Source organism: Puma concolor, chromosome E4 (genome assembly GCF_028749965.1).
Source record: "Puma concolor isolate L17-30 chromosome E4, mPumCon1.1.hap2, whole genome shotgun sequence".
In the NCBI taxonomy this organism is placed as follows: Eukaryota; Metazoa; Chordata; class Mammalia; order Carnivora; family Felidae; genus Puma; species Puma concolor.
The window spans coordinates 53,051,393-53,075,160 of NC_141683.1; the positions used below are offsets into that span (position 1 = coordinate 53,051,393).

Genomic DNA, 23,768 nt, shown 5'->3' on the forward strand with positions numbered 1-23,768 from the left:
AGGGTGCCATAGGCCCCCAAACTTCTGTTGAGTAAGTGGGTCCATGAAAGGAGCCCCGTGAAGTCACTGGAGTCACTCCCTGTTCCTCCCATCATCCTTATCTTCCTCTCCCATGTTTCCTTCTCCTCTCATTCCTGCTTCTCCCGGCACCCGCACCCCGGGTCCACCCCTTATTCCTCTTCACTTTTACTCCTTCTCCCCAACCAGCACAGGCTTGGGGAGGAGTCCCCGGGCCGAGATCTGAACAACTCCAGCCAAACTCATCCACCGTCATCAGAGAAGGCCTCCTCCCCGCTGCTCAATGTATTCTGGTGGCTTTTTTATTTCTTGGGGGGGGGGGGGGGAGTGGGGAATGTAGAGAAAGGGCAGTCACCTTCTCAAGAAGAGTATAAATGGTCCAAGCGGTATAGTGTTTGTCAGAACTTTTTTTCTAGAAAATTCAAACACATGCAAAAGAAGAATTTATTTAAATAAAATATTTGGAAGACAGCAGCGCCTGGCCTCCTTACCTGCTGGCATCAGTTACTTTCTTGACAGTAAATATTTCCCTCTCCCAGACATCACTCAGAAATGACAGAGGCATGGACTCCCGCTAGGACACAAAAGGCCCAGCTGTCCCTGGACACTGTCTTCCCCCTGACAGAGTCATAGGTCAAAGGACCAGGACCAGGCTCTCACATCACTGCCTCCAGAGAGGACACCTCAGAGACTAGACATCCTTGGAGGTGCTGGCTGCAGGAAAAACACTGACGCTCCTTGGCAACTCTTAGAGAGCGTTCCCTTCGATGAGGTCAGTCAATGTCTTCTTAAAGAAAAAGGGAAAAATAGCAAAAACTAAGTAGAAATAGACCTCTAAGTTAAATCTAGTATTGGGAAGGGGAGAGATCAGAAGTCTCTATAGTAGCTGCTGGGGGGATAGATAGATACATAGTTAGGTACATTCATTGTTAAATACGTAGGTACTTACATACACACACACACACACACACACACACATAGATACATACATACATGTATAAACACACATTGTTAGATACATACATGGATACATAGATATGTATTTACATTATTAGATACATAGATGGATAGCCAGATAGGAAGACACACACACACACACACACGTATGTCTGTATAGTATGTATGTATAAAACGCATATCTTCTTTTCAAGTGGACCACGGCTTTGCATTTGTTGTGAAATGGAATGATTCAGATGCTCCAGAGTCCTCCCTTGATGCTCAGCTGACCGTTAAGCAGAAGCCCTGTAGAACAGGTCTGTCTGATAGAGTAGATAAGATGGAAATGTCTCTATCTAACATGGTACCATTAGCCACATGTAGCTATTTAAATTAATTAAAATTAAATAAAATTAAAGGTGCAGTAGCTGAGTCACACCAGCCATAGTTCAAGTGCTCAGTAGCTACACGTGGCTAGCAGCTACCATCCTGCAGAGCACAGATCTAGAGGCTCATGGGGGAAGTGGTCAAACAGGCTGCTAAAACACCGTGTTGACTCCATTTCAGCTAGGGCTTAGGAAGACAGGCCTATGGCACACGCTCCCCCTTCGTCTTGTTTCCCCCAAGGTAGGCTGACATTTCTGGAGTCTTAGTTGGTTCCTGGGCTCCCTTCCCCATTGCCACACACTCCATGACAGCCCAAGAAGAGACTCTTCATTCAGGTCTCTGTTCTTTCCAGGACTTCCAAAACTCTCCAGTGTCGACCAGGGACCGTTGTCCAGCAGCCAAAGGCAGGGGCAGCCGCTGCCCATCTTGGTTGGGGGGGTGGGTGCCAGAGCCAAAGCCACCACCTGCACCTGCTCAGGCTCAGCCCTGCCCGTGGCGGTGTGCCTGTGGACCTGAACAGTGCTATGCGCATTCTCAAGTCACCACAACACTCTGCGCTGGCTCCTTGCCCTTTGATTTTAGTATCTTTCCCAAATTCAAAGTCACAGGATTACAGAACTGGGGGGGAAAAAAAGAGTCCCTTCAACATGGCTGTCTGTCCCTGTCATGGGTTCAAAAGGATGTTTTCAAATACCTGTGGTCGTTCCTTCGGGAATGGCCCTGCATGCACGCATCTAACGCCCTCTTTGAGGCTACTTATTCCATTAATATTTTTGACTCTTTACCATTTGCCAAGCACACTAGGTGCCAGCAACACAGAGTTGTCCCAGAGGGGCTGCAAAGCTGGCATCCGGACAGCCTGTGGGGGATCACCCAGGAGCCATCTAGAGACTTACAAGGGAAGAAATAAGGACAGGAGGACCCCGTTTGTATTGCCTCCACCCAGAGGGTGCAGCCTGCAGCAGTGATGCAGAGGACAGCCTGGTGAAGGCCACCATGAGTGTGACAGGTCAGGATTCAGGGCTAAGGGCTTCCCGATTCCGATGCTAACTCCAGTACCCACTGGTTAGGGAATTCATGCTGACGACTTAATCTCCGTAAAGACTTACCAGTATGGTAGAGTTACTGACCATCCCTGTCTCACAGGGACACAGCAGTAACGAGATAAAGCATAAAAAGCATTCAGCATCGGGCCTGGCTTATAGTACATGCTCAGTAAATGTTAGTTGTTGTAATTAAGGGTAGAAGGAAGATAATGAGAGTGTTGTGTCCTTGAAGCCAAAGGAGAAGAAACTTTCAAGAAGAGTCAATAGAGTCAAATGATACAGACAGATCAAATGAGATAGGGATTGAAAATACTGTGCATTTTCTATTTTTTCATTAAAAAAAATTTTTTAATGTTTATTTATTTTTGAGAGTGAGAGAGACAGAGCACAAGTGGGGGAGGGACAGAGTGAGAGAGGGAGACACAGAATCCCAAGGAGGCTCCAGGCTCCGAGCTGTCAGCACAGAGCACGACGTGGGCTCAAACCCACAGACCATGAGATCACGACCTGAGCCGAAGTCAGATACTTGGAACCAACTGAGCCACCCAGGTGCCCCAATACTGTGCATTTTCTATTCCTCCTTGTGTGATGTGGTCCATAATTTCACCATACACTGCACGGTCTACAGTATTACCAAAACTCCCAATTTGCAATTGTGATGGATGGGGTAGGTACTCACCCCTGCCTCAGCCTCTTCTCCACACCAAGCCACCCTGCGTGACAGCGCCCCCTGGTGGCCAGATCAAGAAAGACTTTGAATCAACATCTTCCCACCTTCCTGGGAGTGTTTCCTTACTGGGCTTCCAACTAAAGGGGCTCAGGACTCACTGGGTTTTATGTGATGCTGACAAATATGTCAAGGTCAAAATCGTCATGCCCATTTGACAGATGAGGGATTTTCATAACTCTAAGTCTTAATTGTCATTACAAACAAATTTGGGGTGAAATGTTCCGTGTGTTACATCACTGCCTCCAAGAAAGCTTCCCTAACCACACAAGTCTTCTGGATCACAGTAAGATCAGACTATGTTGCACTGTGGGTGTTCCCGTCTTCCCACACTTCCCTGCCATCCCCTCATTAGAATAAGCCTTTGTGAAGACTGAAGAGTAACTACGTCACTCACCACCCTATCTCCAATAACTAGTGCATCCTATATGCTCAATAATGTGTTGACTGGGGGAAAAGGGAAAGGAAAAGAGATCACTGGGGGGTTTCTTACAAGTGCAGATTCCCAGTCCCTCTGCCCTTCTGACAGATTTGTTAAGTCGAGGGTGAGTCCAGACAACCCGCTCTTCTAACAAGCACTCTATGTAATTGCCAGCGGTCCCTGAACCACACCTTGAGAAATATTAGCTACTCAGAACACAAGAAAATCCTACATTCAAACAAGATTGCAAACTACTGCAGCCCATGACTTCCCCTCTCTGCCTCCTTGAGATCTATAATCACGTATCACATTAAGGGTTCTAACGGGTACTTTAGTAAAGAAACTAGTATAACTCCACTTACCTCAGAGTTTTCCCAAGTTTATTTGACCACTAAACCTCTTCTTTTAGGAGATCTGGAGGAGCAAGGATTCTGAGGAATATCATTTTGGAAATGCTGCCATGGAGGGTTCATGTACAGCTCAATTCATATCATCCCCAAGGAAACCCTTTCCAAAACATAGACGGATCCCCCTTTACCTTCATTAAGCTTTTCTTTCCCACTCTGCCTTTTCTCCTTTGTCCGTTGGTTAGCTGTAATAATCCCATTGGTGGCTATCCATAGCACATACACCTTAGAGCTGGCTAGGGATACACCTCTATCAGGGGGAAAAAAGGGGGGGGGGAGAGGGAGGGAGAGAGAGAAGAAAGAAAATCCAAACGTTTTGATTGAAGTTATCAAGACTAGAGATCCAAGCCCTCTTACCATTCCAGAGTGTTATATATTATGTAAGAGTGCTTTCGGTATCTCATTTGATTCTTGCAGGGAGTACCTCGGGGACTGATGTCATTTCCATTTTATAAACGAAGAATATGAGGCCCACAGAAGGTAAGTAACTCACCCAGACCCGAGATGGAAACCAAAGTCTTCAGAATCCCATCCTAGTGGCCCTTCACACACCAGCCATCATGAGCCAGCCTAATCGGATTTGGGTTCCTCAAAGACTTGTTACCTTGCTATACCTACTTTGAGTCAGAAACCTTTTGAACACAATCAAGAGCTATGCCCACAAGGCTGTAGAGCACCCAGATGTCTCCTTCAGGTGCTCCACAGCAAGCCTCACCTGCCTCACCTGCCTTGTCTAATTAAACCTGATTTTCTTCACTTACACAAATAAAGAACCGTTTCCACTCCATTTTGTTTCCTTCCCTTGTTTAAATAACAACACTGCAATACCAGTGTTTTCTATTTCTGTCATCATACATGCCCTGAAATTGGTCTGCGTTATGGAATAAACAGGCATTTATGAGCTAACCTGGGAACTAACCTCTTTATATAATGTGGCAAGTGGAATTCAACCCATTCCACATTTCCCCCACAGAAACAACCGACTAACAGAAGGACTTTGGGAAGTGGATTTAATTACACACTAGGAACTGCCTAAATCTCTTCCAGGGGTGCCCCCTTCACCTTTCATCGTGCCAATGGATCCATCTTCTTGTCTCAGCAACCGGCCAGGTAGACCAGGTCAGGGGACAGAGTCTAGGTTTCAGTAGGTAATCTCTTCAAGGTGTTTCCCAGTTACCTGTTTTGTGCATTAGGCCAACAGCAACACTACCTGCACAACCACCAAGCACGGGCTGGATGCTGAGCCGTACCCCATAAGCTGATTCCCCAGGCCATGTTACCCAGGAAGGAAGAAAAGGAAGAACCTCAGAACACCCCTTCAGAGAGGATTGGAAAATGGCCTTGAAGGGAGATGCTCCCAATGGGACAACACTGCCATCTGCTGGCCTGACTGGGTACAGCACGTCTGCTGCAGAGGGCTGCGGGCCCTGACCGGATTGATCTGCACTCTTTATTGACAGAAACTCCTTCCTGATCCTTTTCACTGCCCTGGTGGAAGGCTTAAGGGAATGATTTGGAAATTTTTTTTAGCAGAGGACTTCTTGCAGCAAATGACTGTGTTTTGCCTAGAGCTTTCCGTTATTTATACTTGTTTCGCCTCCTGCTCTGCTGTTTGTCTCCTCGTCCACGAATTCTCTTTTCATGCACCACACCTGGTCCTTGTTCTTCCTGACATCCCCTTGCTCAGAATCCCTTGAGTCATTCTTAGTCCTTCTCCCTGGCTCATTCAGCATTTTCTGGCTTTACTGATCCTTGAATCCCTGAGAGTTCTAAGTTAAAAGGCAGAGCTTGTGATGCCTGTGACAAACAAACTCTGGGGCCCTGTTCCCAGAGAAAAAACCAGCTCTAAACTCAGCCATGACAGGATTCTTCCCTTGCCTTTACCACCCAGCCCCCTCAGTTCCTGCTGATTCTTCCTCCTAAATATGTCTTTAATCTGTGCCCTCTCCCCTGTCCCACCATTTCTGCCACAGACCAAGAGAGCCATTACCTGTTTTCTACTGCAATAGCCCTGTCTGTGATTCTCCACCCTCTCCTAGGAGCTTCCCTCAACAGCTCCCCACCATTCTCTATCCTGCCTCCAGACAGATATTTTCAAATTTTTTTTTTCAACGTTTATTTTATCTTTGGGACAGAGAGAGACAGAGCATGAACGGGGGAGGGGCAGAGAGAGAGGGAGACACAGAATCGGAAACAGGCTCCAGGCTCCGAGCCATCAGCCCAGAGCCTGACGCGGGGCTCGAACTCACGGACCGCGAGATCGTGACCTGGCTGAAGTCGGACGCTTAACCGACTGCGCCACCCAGGCGCCCCAGACAGATATTTTCAAAATGCAAGCTTAACTGTCAGTGTGACTGCAAGATTCAAACACCGCTGAGCGACCTCTGCTGTCCGACTCGTTCATCCTAGCAGAGGTTGTCAGGACTGGTTGCATGTTAGCTTTGAAAGGCTCCAGGCACAGGGCTCAGCTGAGACCCACTGAGGCAGAGTCCCTGGAGGTTAAGCGGGCACCGAGCTGAGAACCAGCACTCACAGGGCCAACTGTCCCTGCCATCTCTCTAGCCTCCTCATCAATCACTCCTCTCCCTCCCTCACCCATGCCACACCCCACCCATTCCTGTCCTTGCCACCAAGTTCCCTTTTCCCGAGGTGCCCTGCCCCCCTCGGGCCTCTCTATCCTCCCTGACACACTCAGACTTCTTCCTACCTGACCTAATGCTGATGTCACGCCCTTGACACTTGCTCCACAGTGACAGTCCATACCCCTGTTGACTCACTCTCCCCGACGTGCTACCAGCTGCCATGGTTTGTCCCCACGGCTGTCCAACTGTCAGCACCACGCCACGGGCTGCTGGAGGGCAGGGCCTGTGCTCTGTCCATGACCGCTTAGCTAGCAGTTTGCGTGGGACAGAAGACGGCTTGGGAGCTTTAGCACGTGCTTGGTACTTCCGTCCTTGCTTCTGCCCTCCTGCCTGGTTTGCAACCTGGCCCTGCGGTGACAGACTTTGTCTTCTCTGGTTTGTCCCAAAGGGCAGGGATTGCCCCTTAAGCTTCAAAACCCTGATGGCTCATAATCTGACTCTGAGGAAAATGGCCTCTGCAGAGCAGGTTTGTGCAGGAACCCATTCCCAGGGGCGGGGGCTACCAGAGCTGGTCTCATTCCAGTGAGGCCAGGCACAGACATTTAGGGCTAGAACGTTCTCCTCGGTCAGATGAACAGCCTTTAAAAATGAGCTCATCCTGACTTCTTCTCTGCCCCCCCTTAAGGGTCAGCTGAGGTTTCCCCTGCCAGTCCTCCGGGCGGCACGGCTCCCACGGCAGTTTCCAGGTCCCGGCAAGTCCTCATCTTGGCCGGTGGTGGAGAAATGCTGCGGTCAGGGGACACAGAGGTGTGTGGGGGGCATCACAGGTCCAGAGCAGAGAGACCAGCAGCAGGCGACCCCTACACCAGAGCTTACTCCAAGAGTGGTCAATCTGGCGGCAGCCCCAGCCCAGACCTACTGAGTCACAAGACCTAAGGATGAGGCCCAGCAACCTGCGCTCTACCCAGCACGTTTACCAAGCATTCACCAACCCCCATGGGGAATTTTTGCCTGCCACGCACCAGCCCCAGCTCTGAGTCACCCCGAGGTTCGGTCCACTGCGTCCACTGGGTTGAGCGCCAGGCTCCTGAATCGCCAAGGTGAGGGCGGGACTAGTGCAGTTTCTTCGCTTCCGCAGCACCAGTACTTACAGCAGAAGCTGGCTCCTAACGGGGCTCCATCAGCTTTTGTGGAATCAATGAGAGTGAACGAATGAATGACAGTCCACACGCCGTCTGGCTTGCTCACCTCTGTGTCTCACCTGTGTCCCCCTCCCGCCCAGGGCACAGCACACACCCTGGCGAGAAGCAGGCAGACACACACACACTCACCGAATTCCTGTTTAGACCGCCCTCACCAGATCTAGCAACAAGCACTGCGGCATTGTGCGTATGGGGGGGCGCGGGCGGTGCTGAAAGCCTACAAGGGGGACATAACCCGTTTGGGGCATACAGCTTGGCCCTCGGCCGGAGGTTAAACCCTGGACAACCTGAGGCAGTGAACAACTCCCCGGGCCTGGGGCGGCGCTGAAGCTTTTAGGGCACATGCCTCCGCTCCCACTCATCTCATCTCTCCAGGTTCCAAATACCACGATTCGCCGTCTCGCAAGTATGAAACGGCAGGCCGACCGCATTCCATGGTGATGCACAAGTTGTACCTTCACACGCACTTGGGTTGAATTTAGAATTCAAGCGCACTGATGTGAGTTAAATAACACAAGGCAAATTTTTTAAAAACCAGGTGTTGTTTTTTTTCTTGACTCAGAATGTAAGTTACTTTTAATAATGATCATTGACTTCACTACAGAGAAACTTTCCAAAGGGGTAGGAAAGTAAACCCAAAGGACCCGACCTGTCAAGTGCCTGAGCAAACAAGAAGCTTCTACTGGGCACCTTCAGAACACCTACAGGCCCAACAGTGTGGGGGCCCAGGGAAAGGGGCAGGGCTGAAGACTTGAGGGCATGAAAGAGAGTCACTGAAGAGTCTTTGGGAGGGACCAATCACCAAAAGAGTCCAGTTATTTAAAGCTGAAACGAGTGAGAATTTATTCACAACATATGCAGATCTCTGAAAGTGATTATGCAAATATGTGGGAAGGGGGAACTTGAAAAGGGGGGTAACACGGAAGCTTGGTTCCCAGCCTGCTGGATACTGGTCACAACTTAGCTCAATGTGAATCAGTCTTGGTCCCTTTGTTCTTTCTCCTGATCTAGCATTTTTTAAACAGGTGAAGATTTATACCTTTTTCCTCAAATCCCAGTGGTCATGGGAGGTAACAAGCATCAGACTATGTTAAGCCCCTTGGTCATCAAATAGAACCCCTCCTTGGTATGGCTTTCTAGAGAAAAGATATATGTACACACACACACACACACACACACACACACACACACACACACACACACACCAACTGGTGAAGTGCTAGATGATTCTTTTCCCTTCCCCCTACTCCCCAATCCCATATATTTGCTACTGAAGACTGACGAACTTGCAGTCCGGTGTTCTTTCTCATATATACTATTGTGTTGATTTGCAGGTCCCCAATACAGATGGGCAGAAATGCAGGTGACAGAGACCTGTGTGGTCTGAAGTTTGGTCACACACTTTGTCCTGGAGGTTACCCAGCCATCTCAGAAACCAGAGGCCAGGAGTATCCCTCAAACTTCCATTAACCAGTCACCACTACCCACCTTGCCCCAAGCCTACATAGCCCCAACCCTGGGCTGGTCTTGTCTCGTGTGATGACTGTTCAAATAGGCCATCAGAACATTCTCGAATTTTCTCCTAGTGTCCGCTTCTTTCTGTCCAGGACGTGCTCTCCACTGTAGCCATGAGGGCGGATTTTCAACTCCACATAAGGAATGGAGAATTCATGTCCTTTCCATGGCTCCCAGTTCACCCCCTACATAGGAAGAAAGAAAGAAAGAAAGAAAGAAAGAAAGAAAGAAAGAAAGAAAGAAAGAAAGAAAGAAAGAAAGAAAGAAAGAAAGAAAGTAAGTCAACATCAAGAAAAGGCACTAGGGAGGAGGGTGGGATGGGTTAAGGTACAAGGTACAAAGGAACGCTTCTTTGCAGGGAGGGGAGGGGAGGAGAGGACCACACCCTCTCTGCTTAAGGAAGACAGGTGGTTACTGGGGTAGTTATGATAAGGGAAGTACAGCTGAATCTAGAAACATGTGCCCTCCCTGTTGGGATGAGCACTGGGTATTGTTGTATGGAAACCGACTTGATAAATTATATTTAATATAAAAAATTAAAAACTAATAAAAAAAAATAGAAACATGTGCCCTCTGCTGGGCAGCTGAAGTTAGGCTGATGACTCAGAAGCCCCCACCACCTCCACCTGGTGGTTGGAAGGATAGGGTGTGAGGATAGGGGGTGAGCCCAGGGGGCCGGGGAGCCCGAGGCAGCAAAGCTAACACAGGGTCAACCTGGCCAGCAACAGGCACAGTATCTTTGCCTCACTCTTTTCCTTTCCAAAAAATTAAAGGCAAAAATAAACATATTAATTGGCCAATTGTGTAAAATCATTTTCAATTTAAACTGTTTAGATACTAGCTCTGGGGTAACGAATAGCCTGCTGAAAACTAAATTTCATTTTATGTTTTTTGACTGGTGAGCGTAATAATATTTAATTCACTTAATAACCTTGCAACCTGGCCAATAAAGAGCCCAAGTGACCAATTTTATGTATTTTAATTTGTGAGGTAAATAATAAACAAGAAGCTAAATGCCTTGCAGACTGTGAAAAGCACATTAACCAGATGAATGTCTTTTATTAGCAAATATGGGGATGGTTTAGGGCATGCTGGCTGCTCATTTCAAATATTTGATCTCTGATCACAGGCTTTCCTGAGTCAGCCCATATGCTGCCACCATGATTCATGGACCCACCCTCCTTGGCCTCCCTGGGGGAACATTTCTTCTTCCCTTTGAAAAATCACACAAGGATTGGGAGCCCCCCCCCCCCCCCGGTCTGGTCAGGGCCAAAGTAATCAAACTGTACCTGGACTTGAGATGAGCTAATATTTACAGTGACACCAGTTATAAGGTAAGTTCTGGGGAGCGGTGGCTTCCTGAAGGCTAGAATAGACCCAGGGTGGGAAGTTAGAAACCCAAGGTGGGGAGAAGCTCATGGCAACAAGACGCCATTTTCAAGAAGATGTGTGGGAGCAGTCAGGAGATGCCTGGCAAGGAGTCAAGATGATGTCCATGGGTCATGGAGGTTTGAGAAATCACTGGTAGGAAAGTTTCAGAGCAAGGAAGGGGAGAGGAGCCATCAAGAACTCTCAGTCCTGGGTGCACCTCCTGAAATGGAGAGAGAAGTTTAGCACAACACTCTGGGTAGACTCTGAGTGGCTCTGGATGAAGTGGACCCAAAAGTGGGTCAGATCAAAGACAGAAAAAACTTGTTTCCTGGTGATCAAAGGACTTGAGGCAAATAGTTGTGGTTTCACTGGGAGAACAACTAGAAAGAATTCTGAAGTTATGAATAGAATGTTAGCTCCCACCTGCCCCCAAGGCATATGTTGAAGTCCTAACCCCCAAAGTGGTTGTCTCTGGAGGTGGGACTTGGGGAGGTAATCAGGGTTGATGAGATCATGAGGGTGGGTCCCCCATGATGGGATTAGTGCCCTTGTAAGAAAAGGAAGAGAGATGAGAGCTCTCTCTCTCTCTCTCTCTCTCCACCATAGGAGGACACAGTGAAAAGGCCACCATCCGCAAGACAGAAAGAGAGCTTTCACCAGGAACCGAATCTGCTAGCAGGCAACTTGATTGTGGACTTCCTACCCTCCAGAACTGAGAAACAAATGTGTCTCGTTCCAGCCACCCAGCCCATGGTATTTTGTTACAAAGACAGTGTCCATGGGTGGCCCGGAAACAGATGGTGCATAATCCATGTCACCTGTCTCTGTCCAGCAGTGGGCAGCCTGAGCTCCCACCCACCTACACTAAGTTTGCAGCTCTGGTGGGAATGCAGAGTGGGGAAGGGCTGCAGCGGGTGGGCAGGGGAGGCCTTGACCTCCAGGCCATAGAGCCTGGAGAAGAAGCCCCACTGCCCCGACTGGGAGCATCAGAAGGAGAGAGGTAGCCAAACCAGCGTGGAGAGTGTCACTTTGGGAACGCAAAGCTTTGGGCAGAGCTTGGAACAAAAAAAGTGCACCTGTCGCCTACCTCACTGTGTTTGGTCTCCCCGTATCTGCCGTTGGGGTTGGCCAAGTGGCAGTTCTTATACCACCAGCCACCATGATGTGTCAGGGCACAGTTGCTGAGGGCAATATCGTTGTCTCTGTCAAAAGTTGTAAACTTCCATCCGTTGTGGTAAGTAAGAGCATCCCCTGCGGGAGAGGAGAGATGAGGGGTGAACGGTGAAGTTCGGCCGCTGAGATGGTGATGGAACTCTGGGCTCAGCAGGACAATCTCTGGGCATGAAAACGCCAAAGATCTAGCCATTTATGTCACAGGTAAATCACTCGTCTCTGAAAACGGCCAAGGTGAGGACATGATACAGATAAAGAGATTCTCCTTCCTGGCCTGTCACCCAAACTTCAGGCCTGTTTCTCCAATAGCTTCCAACAGCTTGCTCCCTTCCAGCATTTTCACTCAGAGGCTACACAGTCACGTAAAATAACCAAACATCTGAAACCAAACTCGTCGGCTCTCCTCCCAGCACCTGACCACCCCTCTCCCATATTCCCTGCCCTCACTCAGCCATCCTCTTAGCCACCCCAGCCTCGAACTCCGAGCCACATTTGCCAATCCCATGTACCCCTCTATGGAGCCCTTCTTCCTGAGGATCACTCACAGATGGCCTCACTCCTGGGGCTGCCACACGGCCTGCTCTCCTCTCCTCGGGCCTGCATCAACACGACAGCCCTCCCGGCCTTCCTGAAGCATAAGTGTCCACTTTCATGCTCTCAGGTCAATGTCCTTCCCACCACCCACCACAGAGAAGGAGCCGCTCCTCCTTGCTTGGCTTTGCAGCCTGTAATTTGGCTTGTACCCTTCGCACCATCTCCTGGCCCGCTGTCCCCACAGGCACACACGGCTTGTGCAGCAGACAGGTCTGCCCTCCATGCCTCTGCCCTCCCCGGTCCAACTCCTAAACACCCCTCAAAGCCCAGCTGGACCCCACTCCTGAGGAAGGGTCGGTCTCCTTAATAATCCTCCCACACCGCCTCCCAGCACACACTCCCGAGTTTCCCAGGCCCTCCTGGCACATATATACAGTTCAGTGCTTCATTACATCCTGTCTGGAAATCCGCTTGAATCATCTGACTTGTATTTCTACCATTTCCCCCATGGTATGTACCATCTTTGTATCAGTTTAATTCTTAATTCAGCTCATAAAAGGTGACAAGGGCCTGAATCAATCCTAAGTTGTGTTCCTATCATGACAACACTTAGGTTTTCATCTGACCCCTGAGCTACCGACCACCTTCACATCCGTATCCTCCCCCTCTGTCCCCACGACAGCCTACAAGGTGGGCCAGGCAGCCGGCAGTCCCATGAGGAGACAGACTCACAGAGGTTAGACTCTGGGGACTTGTCAAGGTCCCACTGTCCCCAGATAGTAGGGCCGGGACTCAAACCTCAGTCCTCAGATTCCCAGTCCAGGGTCCTCCCTGACACACCAACTTGCCTGCGGCTGCCTTATTTCAGTAGAGACCTTTAATTACTTGAACCAGAGCAGGCCGTCTCTGGTTCTCCCGGTGTGGCCCCTGGACCAGCAGCATCAGCAGCACCTGGGAATTTGTTAGAAAGGCACATTCTCAGCTCCACCCCACCCCGGATCCACAGAACCAGAAACTCCGAGGCAGTACCCGCCTGCAGTCTGCATTTTCACAAGCTCTTCTGAGGACAACAAGCCCTTCAGAACGTCGGTCTGCAACTTCCTTCATTTATTCAGGAAACATGAGAACACCTGCTGGGCCCAGCACCACGCTCAGCCCTGGGAAAACAGATGGAGGAGATCCCCACCCTCAAGAACTTAGTTGGGGGAGGAAGGGGGCAGATGTATGTAAAGAGTTAACAACACATTATGAAAAGGGAAGGTCCCAGATTGTCCCAGATTGTCCGTCTGACTTTGCAGCTTGAACAATGGCTCCTTGATGGCTTCCCCGGCGAAAGCAGGAGAGTGAGAGCAGGGGACACAGGCCATTCCTGCTAAGACAGCTGAAGGGCCCCTGCCCCCAAGAGTTTCCTCCAACTGAGGAAAGGCGTGTAGTCGCTGGATTCATACACATCTCTCTCCCCTTCAGCTCTCTAGCAGACAGTTAACTACAGCTTAAAATAACACGCGATGGCTCCCTTGGTGACACTCTTTTAATGAGCTCAGCTTACCGAATGCGCGTCTAAAGTTCCCAGAGCTGTTTCCTAAGAATCTGTGCGGAGGCTGTTTCTTAATGATTTGTTCACAGTTATCGAACCTTAGGCACTGGGATCAAGGAAAGCGAAGCAGGTTTCGGACTAAGTGTGGCAGTTTATTCCATGATGGATTTGCTCCCTTCCAGAAAATGAAGCCATGCTGATGTTCAGAGCATGGACAGCGAGGATAGTCATGAATCAAGAAATTGCTTTGCTCTGGTCGTCAGTCCCCAGCCAACACGGTGTTCTGATCTATTAAGCTTATCTCCCTAAGTAAGATAAAGTAGAAAAGCCAGTGGTCGTCAGACCCTCTCTCTTCTATCAGAGTTTGAGGAGAAAACATTGGATGAGAAATAAGCAGCCTTAACTTCTAGTACAATGGCTTTGGGTGGGCGGCTGGCTCCCCTCAGGAGGTGCGTGTGGGGTTGGTGGCGACCCCATAAGAGCCCTGGGTGGGGCCGCTGAGCTGGTTATCACCCATCTTGTCAAAACATCACTCCAAGATCAGCTCTCCTCCTGCACCTCCTGAGTCGGGAAGGATGACCCAGGCAGCTGAGCCGCCTCAGACCCCAAGAAGCCATCGACATCACATCCCTTTTAAGTCACACAAGACTGTCTGGACCTTGAACCCTGGGAACAGGAATGGGCCCATGGAAGTGGATGTGTGCCATTTCTAGCTTTCCCTTGTGTCCACGAACCCAACACTTGTTTCGCCTTTAAGTACCAGTATTTAAGGGGCGCCTGGGTGGCTCAGTCAGTTAAGTGTCTGACATTGGCTCAGGTCACCATCTCACAGTTCATGGGTTCGAGCCCTGCACTGGGCTCTGTGCTGACAGCTCAGAGCCTGGAGCCTGCTTCGGATTCTCTGTCTCCTTCTCTCTCTGCCCCTCATCCATTCACACTCTCTCTTTCTCTCAAAGATAAATAAATAGTTAAAAAAATTCTAAGTACCAGTGTTAAAGAATCTGTTTCAAAGCAAGAAAGGCACTGGCATTTGTGTAGAACAATTCCTCACCGTGGACAGTCAGCATCCCTGGCCCGGGCCCACTGAATGCTGGTGGCATTCCTTAGTCACGCTTCCAAGTGCCCCCAGGGCGTGAACCCATCATCCCTGATTGGACATCCCCAAGTCTCGTGTCGATGGGATTGAACCCAGCTGTAAATGATGGGTCAGCCCATAGAAGTCGCTCTGCGCCACTCCAAATGTCCGTGTTTTCACCATCACCTCTCCAGAGACGAACAGCGTCTTATAGGCAAAGCTCATTAGATGTCCTCCCGGCCCTGCTCCAAGATCCAGAATCGGAAACTATATTCACCTGGCACTTCCTTGCTGGGCTCTCCTTCAAAGGGGAATAATGGGCTCTCTGACAGGACTTCAGGGAAGCAGAAGTCGGGGGCCCACCTGCACAGTGTGAGTCAGAGTGGTCCTGACTGACACGTTTCCCCCAGGGTCCCACATGCCCAATCCTAATCAGAGCTCCAATGGGGACAGCCAGCACATGCACAGAGACATCAAACCCTTCACCTTCTATTTGGGTGCTATGTCCTCTAAACAGCACCTCATCATTTAGGATGTGAGTGGTCAGAAGCTTCCTAAATTTCAAAACTCTCCTGGGGACAAATCAGCCTATACAAGGAAAGCTAAAACTCCACTAAGCCCACCACTCAATTTCAGAGTGTCCAAGTAGGAACGGCACGTATGCGGAGACCAGAGTGCTGCCAAAATGTGGTGTGGTCTGAAAGTCTCCCGAGGCCTCCTATTAGAAAAGGCATCTTCCGCTGACCAGCACTGTGGGCCTGAACAACCTCAGAATGGCAATTATCCCCTAATCACACTTAAAATGCAAATAGAGTCCCTGGGAGGAGGATCACGTTAATTCACGAACATATTGACTCCTTTTCACTCCTTTCCCCATTAGCATCAGTTCATTTCCCAGTTATTTTTGGGCGGCCCTCGTGGGCAGGCCTGAGTGATGTCCCCACTTGGGAGCTGGGGGCACTGGGATTCCGGGAGAGATGTAGGAACTCCGCATCTTGTCCAAGGAAGATCCCATGAATGGAGTCTCCGGAGGCTGGGAATCTTTAGCCCGAGAAAGGCAGACCGACTTGATCTCCACGGTCAGTAGTGAACGGCAAGAAGAAGGAAGACCAGCTATCCTCCATGTGGACTGCGCAGGACAGGAGGGGCCCGAGGGGTCTCAGGGAGCCTGTGATGTATGCACCCCTCACACCTAATGGTTGGAGATCCAGGAATGAGCCATCAGCCATGTGGTCTGATTTCATCCAGAACTGGGGAAAAGGTAGGCAGAGTGCTGAGTGGTCAAAACAGCATCTCTCCATCCCTCCCCACCACCCCCCCCCCCCGATTCGGTTTTATCGTCACAACCCCAGGAAGGTCCATCTGTGTTTCCCAACTATTTTAACTGCCTCGTTCCTATGCCTGCCTTTCACGTTTCGTACTGTACTGTGAGCAGATGAAGTGCAGCGTACTCAACATCCAGAAACTGTATAGCAAGTAGAAAAGGGTTGCCCAGCCTGTTTCACCTATGGAGACCCCAGACCCCCAGAGAGAAGTGACAGCTCTTCTAGCAATGGTCCGTTTTTTCTTCAAGGATTTTCCCTGAAACACTGCACTTATCTTTGCACGCTTCCCCCACCCACCCCCTCAGAACGCTTGAACAATTCTGCCATGTCTGTCACCCAAACTCTTCATGCGCTAGTAGGTGCCTACCCCTCCCTCTTTGTCTCCTCCCATGTCCCCATGTCAGTAGACCCACCCCTTCACCGGCCCCTGTGCAAACTCCCTGGGTCTCAGGGACTATCCCCTACACTATGAAACATCCATAATATCACACTGAAAGATCTTGCTAGCAACATCACATTTTAGCAAATGCAAAATTCTTGTGATTAAAAAAAAACAAAACAATTAAATTATAAGACCTAAAAGTAACTTTGCATTAGCTACTGGCCACTTCGGATCACACTCCAGAGGCATCTGTTCACAGTCCTCCACTGTTAGGGGAGGAGGAGTGGCCTGAGTGGCCTCAGGCTTCAAGGGCACACCCCAGTACCCTTGCTTCTGCTCGGTCCTTGCTCACCATGGACTCCCCTGGGCCGGGGGGCCCTTCTTTGTTTCCCATCTAAGTCCCACCCTCTCAGACCCAGCTCCTGCCTCCTGCCCTGGGGGAAGCTCCCTTCAACAGCCTCAGCGTACCCACCTTGTCGCATCCTGTAGCTCCTTATTCTCCTCACCACTAGGTGACACTTTGCAAAAGTTACTTTATATTATTACTTATCTATTTACATGACCGCCTAAGGGGAGCAACCAGGTCCTATAGAGTCAGTGGATCCGACTGGTAACACATCCCTACAGTCACACCAAAGTCAAAAACGTGCAAAATCAAACGACTTGTTAGGGAATTTTTAAAAACTATAAATGTAAGTTTAAAATATATTAAAACAACCACCACCTTCCCCTCTTAAATAGAAAACTCAACGGTAAAATCCCAGTATTTCAGTCATGTTGCTTATGCTGTTCTCTTCCTTCACAACCGACCACACCATCGACTGGCTTGCATCCAATGAGCAGCCAATCAAGGTTAGAGATTCCCTGCTTTCGGCTGAACTGCTAATTTCTGGGTTGTCACAGTTCTATGAGGTTAATGTGACCTTCCTTCTTCTTGTTTGAATCAGCCCTGTCATTTTTTTCTTTACTTATGGTAAAGTGCTGCAAAATATTCAAATAACACACACACACACACACACACACACACACACACACACTCTTCTGTGCAAGGACAGCAGCCATACTGCTGAAGCCCAGTGCAAGGTGGGCAGGCACCATGGATCACTCAGGATGCGGGTTCATTGGCCAATGCACAGCAGCCTGAACCAGGGGAGTGTAAGAGGAGGGTTTTTACTGGTGGGGGGATCAATGTGTAATGTACAAAATTCCCAACTTTCAGATGGTCAAGGATTGCTTTAACATACCTGTTTACTGCTCACCCCCTGTAGGGCATCATGCCTGAGGGGCCTCGATCATCAATGATCAATGAGGACAAGTCACCTTCACAGAGCAGTATCGCATCCCCCAGATCCATGGCCCGTGGCAAACCGATCCTCAGACCCACGGGCTCGAGCCCGAGACCCTGGCAGGGGGGGAGATGCTTTTGCTTACCGGCCGTGCCTCTGTATTTCCCGACTGAGAGCTTGTACCGCTCCTTGCTGGAGGCCACCTGGAAGAAATCATACACGGCATAGGCGGATTCGTTGGCTGTCTGTAGGTCCACTCTCACCTCATACCGGGTGGCAGTGCCAGTGGTGAGGTTGTGCAGCTGGTCGAGTCCTAAAAATAAAGCAGGCAATCCCAATAACCAATCAACCTACGTGTGCAAGCGCCCACCTACCAGCAGCTGAGATGTTCGGCACCAAAAGTCACCTTAGCCTTCACCACCTCTGCTAATGGGCACTTCCTCACGCTATCTCTTTTGGGGGACCCATTTTCTCATCCTGTTATCTCTCTGGCACAGCCATATTAACGAGTGTGGAAACCACGTCCTGTGAGAAAGAGCGGTGGAGGGTAATCACTGGTGAACCTGCCCCCACACTCCTTCTCTCTAAAGTAGATGCACTTCTACTTATCATCCCCTTATCTCACCAAGCAGAAGAGGGCATCAGATGCCACCGTAAGGTCTCTGGAGGAATTTTGCACCAAGAAAACCACATCATCACCTACTCTACCTGACACTGGGTCTCCAGATTATGATTTTTTCATTCTCCATTTCCCAGTGGGTGCTTTCAGCTAGTTCACTCTCTATGAGCATCTGCTCCAGAAAAGAGCAGAAGAGAAGGGGAAAAAACAATCCCCATAATGATGGGCATTACTAGTAGAATTTCAGGGACTACTGGTATGACCTCCCAATAATAGCCCAGAATCCCAATCAGTCAACTATTTTTCTACTATGGTTTCTAAGATGTGCAGGCTCCAGGCAGATCCTGTGGAGCTCAGATACAGCATAAAGACCACCTGTGACAGCCACACCCACTCACAATCCCAGCACTTGAGAACCTTCCTAGCAACATGTCCCCACCAACACCTTGGTGGGTAGGTTCCTCAGGGTATCCTGTCCCTGTCACTGAAACATCTTCCTGAACGTGGGGAGCCTTCACAAGCCACCCAAGCAGCTTTTGAAGGGAGATGTCCCTTCCACAGCACAGCCCTTCCGGAATCTCAGAGTTCATACCAAGCCAGAACTCCTTCATGGGGTCCCCAAAGCCTTCCACGTAGGTCCGCCAACGCTTGAAGAAATCCAGCTGTCCAGTGTTGCGCCTTTGGAAGACCTGCAAAGGGAGATGGACTTTTCACTCTGACGCACTTGGACAGATGTCACTGAGTGAAGGAGGGCAGCAGCTTGGACTGGGGCTGCCCCGAGGTCAGACAGAAGCAGAGAGAAGGTCACACTGATGGATGTGGTGACAGGTTGAAAGTGGAACTGAAAGAGAAGTCAGGAGTGATTCTTGTGGTTTGGGCTTGCGGCACTGGGTGGCTGTTCCCTCAGCTACTGGCGGAGATGGGGGCTCTGAGAGAAGACAGGTTCTGCAGGTGCATCACGAGCTCACTTGGGACAAGGTAAGTGAGGGTCACCCCCAAGGTGCCCTGGCGAATGGGGAGGCCATAGTGGCAGATGAGTGAAGGACTAGGGTTCTGAAGAGAGATCTAGGCCAGACTTACAAAGGTAAGCATGTGTCTCAGATGATGCTAAGTGCCCACCAAGACCCATTTCACTTTCCTCTCCCCAAAAACACAGGGAATCTTCCTTCTCCAGGCTCCCTTGCAGTTAAGCTGGAGCCATGTGACTCATTCTAGCCAAAGGGCCGTAAGTGGGAGTGCAGGAGGGCAGGAGGGCTCTCCATGCTCCCTCTTCCATTGCCATGCATCACGGGGCCTTGGTGAAGGCCACATGACCACAGAGCAGAGCCATGAGCTGGAATCAGCCTGAATCCTGAGTCACCACTTAGAAGTGACTGCCAAACCCCCAGAAGATTGCACACATGGGAAGAAACTTTTTATGTCTCAAATCATTGGAATCTGGTGGTGGTGTTTACTGCAGCAAGGCCTGCTCTATCCTAATGAATACAGAAAGCCACGGGGACACAGATCGTAAAGTGGAGCCACTGGAGAGGATGAGATGACCTGGGAAGAAAGAGTACCTAAAAAGAGAAAAGGGCCTAGAATCAAGACTCGGGGACCACCAATACGCAGCAGCCAGGTGCAGAAGGATGTGTTCATTAAGGAGAACGTTCATGAAGGACAATTAGGAAAGCATGGAACCACAAAGACCACAGAGAGAAAAGTGTGGCCGAATAGTGTCAACGGCAGGTAAGCAGTCAAGGGACACGTGGCCTAAGGAACATGTCCATAGAATTTAGTGAGACAGAAGTCGTGAGTGACTCTAGCAAAGGCTGCACTGGAGACAGACAAGGGCAGAAGCCAAAATGGAGTGGGCTGAAGAGTGAGTGGGAAGTGAGAAAATGGAGACAGACTTGGGTACTATTTCATGAAAATATGTGCTGCCTTCTTTTCAAAATCTCCTCTCTTTGGGGAAGGAAGGCAGTTCCTGTCAGAGTAAACTGGACTCGTTTATATGAGGTAAACCTGAAAAGGAGCTACAAGCTAAACACACCTGTATATCCTACGAGAAGTGATACTAATTGATGTCATTCCTCGTGACCTTGAAAGACAGCCATGCTAACCGCCATCCTAGCTAACCTCAGAAATGATTCTGGAATTCTGGAAGGCTGGAATGGCATCTTTGTCTCCACCTACTTTCCTCTGTAGTCATTCGAATACAGAAGCCCCAACACAAAACCCCATCTCCCTCCTTTCCACCATGCTTCATAGCGGGTTCCTTGACGTGAAACACAATTATTTTGAATTTGGTAAGGTACACCTCCTAATATTTCTGTGTTCTTTACATTTTTTCTGGGAGGGAGGGAGAACAGAACAGGGGTCCCGCAACAGTGCTGAAATCTCCTCATGGGAGCTAACGTTTAACTCCTTCTGAAGCACCAACCCACCCCTGCTGGCCCAGGAAGCCCTGAACTAGGGCATCAAATGGCGGGAGAGCCCTGGGCTCTGAGGCAGACCATGGCCACTGCCTGGCCAGGGGCTGGTGAGTCAGTCATCTCTATCACTGAGCCTCGGTCGGTCAGCTTGGTGACAAACAGGGTTAGAAGCGGGAAGGAAGTGTTTATCTCACAGGTGCTAGGAGAACTCAATGAAATGGCAAGTGTAAAAACATTCTACAATACCCAGGTGCTGAGCAGGACTTAGGGAACGATCGGGCCCATAATTACATACTGCATTAACACTGTTGTTCCTGTCCCCTTTTGTCCTTATTTTAGAGACTGTCACTCCTCTCTTGGCTCCCTTCATTTCTTTACTTACTGACCCACTTGTGTAACTACCATTTACTGAGCATTTTGTTAAGGGCTGGATACAGGGCGAGTATACATGATGCCATTTTACGGATGTGAAAGTTCAGAAAAGCAATTAGCCAGATTAAATAATAATCAGCTTATTATGTAATGACTGATGCAAGGATAAAACATTGATCTCATCTTTTATAAGAACATTTGAAAATACCAGCTTTTACGGAGTCTATTTTCCAAAAATCATTTCTTAAGATTCTGGGGAGCTAACTGGTCATTTCCTAGCATGGTGCCTGTTCCAGTACCTTCCCAGGGACACTTCCTATACCATGGACAGTGGAATCCCAGGGCAGAAGTGTTACCAATGTTTGGTTCCTTGTACACCGGGTCAAATTACATTCCCACTAACATAATTAGTTATAGTACAAGATCAGGCTCAAATTTGATTCTGCCTTCCTAGGAGAGATGCATTACAAAGGCATTCTCCAATCAATGAATAGAGTACCTAAGCATGATAGGGGTTTTTCCCACTGATATATATTTGTATATACATATATGTTTAATAATGTTAATAATGTAAATAATGTTACTAATGTAAATATATATACATATATATTTAATAATGTTTCAGCTTAGTGAGGAAAACTCCAGAAAAATGGTTCCGATGCTCTCTCCATCGCCATTTAGACCCAGCTCTGCCCTTACTACCTGTGTCCTTCGGCAACTTAGTGAACCTTGACAAGCCTCACTTTTCTAAACTATTAGATCAAGATGTTAATAGCCCATTTGTCATTCTCTTAAACTGAGGCTGTAGCAAGATCATTAATCATGATAAATCATGAAAGTGTGAAGGCCAGAGACTGGCACATACTGATACAAGTTATTATTATATCTCAATAAATGTTAGTTTGCATTTTATTGTGTCAGATTCCAAATGAACTGACCCACCATGAGCATTTGCACATCTTGATCAGGCAGCGTGACTGGACTCCCAGAGAATCTAGTCCATTCCCCTTCTATGAGATGAAAACACCTGATGGTGGACTGTCTGGGATAACAAGAGCCACTCAGCAAAGAAGTCTCAAGGCGGGCAACATGTCTCAAGACAGAACTGTCACTGCACTCTAGAACTTACTCAACGTCCTGACTCAATTGGGAGAAAAAAATGAAAATCTCATTTAATTGCCTGTGGAAATAGCTTCTCATGTAGTCCTTAAGACTTGCAAGATGGAGAACAAAGACGGAAATACCTGAGGCACCTAAGTGCTCCTGGATTGTCTTCATCCTGGCCTGCCTCCTGTGGTATCAGCTACCACGGGGTAGAGTTCTTCAGGCCTCTTAAACATAAGGAGTTCCTGCTGCCCCATGGAGGAAAATTTCCTTAAAAGGATTTTAGAAGCTCAATTTAAAAGAGCCACGTACTGAGGTCATCTCTCAGTGACAAAAGATCCTTGAACCCCAAATCAGGGACAACGCCAGTAAAAGATTTGGTGCAGAAGTGCTCAGGACTCCGCATGTGATCGCTTTGAAGAGGGCCCTACAGAATCTCAGTTCGTGTATTATCTTCAGGAGTCTGGGTCAGAACACAAGACTTGGGAGGGGGTGAAGGATTAGTTCACCGGTATTGGTTAGAACATAGAGGGATTTTATTACTTCTGGAATTGACCTCAGTTTCCTGGTAAGGGTCCTTGGCATGAGCAGGCCCCAGAAGGCAAGCTCCTTGAGAGCAGGGATTCACTACTGGTTCTTGAGTATATAAAACAGTGCTTGACACACAATAGGCACACAATAAGTAATTTTGGAAAAAATCTTGGGGATTCCCAGGTGGACACACCGGCAGGTATCTTTCTAGAGGTTGCCCTAGACAAACGTCTCCTTCCCGATGGGAGGCTGGCTTTCAAAAAGGCCACACTAGACAACACAAACATTCTGCCAATGGTCAGTTATGGACACAGACGCAGGATACTGGCTTCAGGCCTGAAGAGACCCGACGCTGACAACCGTGCTGATGCAAAGCAGCAGGGACAGCTCAATGGCTCTGCTCAGGTAGAAAACCCTCCCGTGCTACAAGGTGTTCGGTTATTTTTACAAATCAATCAGGAATTTCTCCCATCCAATCCAGTTCCTGCCTTTCAGCCATCAGATGCAGCTGTGCGGATAATAAGTTTTCTTCACTGCTGCTTAGCGGATGGTATCATTTTACCCGTGGCTGCTCAAGTGTCTTTGGTCTCCCAGGCCCCTGAGCGAACGTGTAAATGAATATAGTCTGAGCACTAGGAGATCATGCTTTCTCCTTCCCAGAGTGAGCTCCGGATGCACAGCAGGTTAAGGCCGCATGCTGGTCTGGAGTAGTGAGAGCCTCTAGCTGTTCAGGCACTGGGAGAAGGGGGTGGGGGGAGAAGGAAGGATCAGATCGAAACCCTCAGAGACAGCTCATCATATAAT

General features: G+C 49.0%; 1 protein-coding gene across 1 annotated transcript in view; it reads right to left on the reverse strand.

The window, feature by feature from the left end:
- Window positions 1-8,541: 8,541 nt before the first annotated feature.
- TNN (tenascin N) overlaps window positions 8,542-23,768 on the reverse strand; it is a 64,409-nt gene continuing 49,182 nt past the window's right edge. The window contains exons 18-21 of the mRNA XM_086694654.1: window positions 19,136-19,232; window positions 18,070-18,237; window positions 11,700-11,863; window positions 8,542-9,426 (exon numbers count right to left, since the gene is read on the reverse strand). Of these exons, the coding sequence (XP_086550780.1) occupies window positions 9,286-9,426; window positions 11,700-11,863; window positions 18,070-18,237; window positions 19,136-19,232 (570 nt within the window). The 3' untranslated portion in view covers window positions 8,542-9,285. The remainder of the gene's footprint in view (window positions 9,427-11,699; window positions 11,864-18,069; window positions 18,238-19,135; window positions 19,233-23,768) is intronic.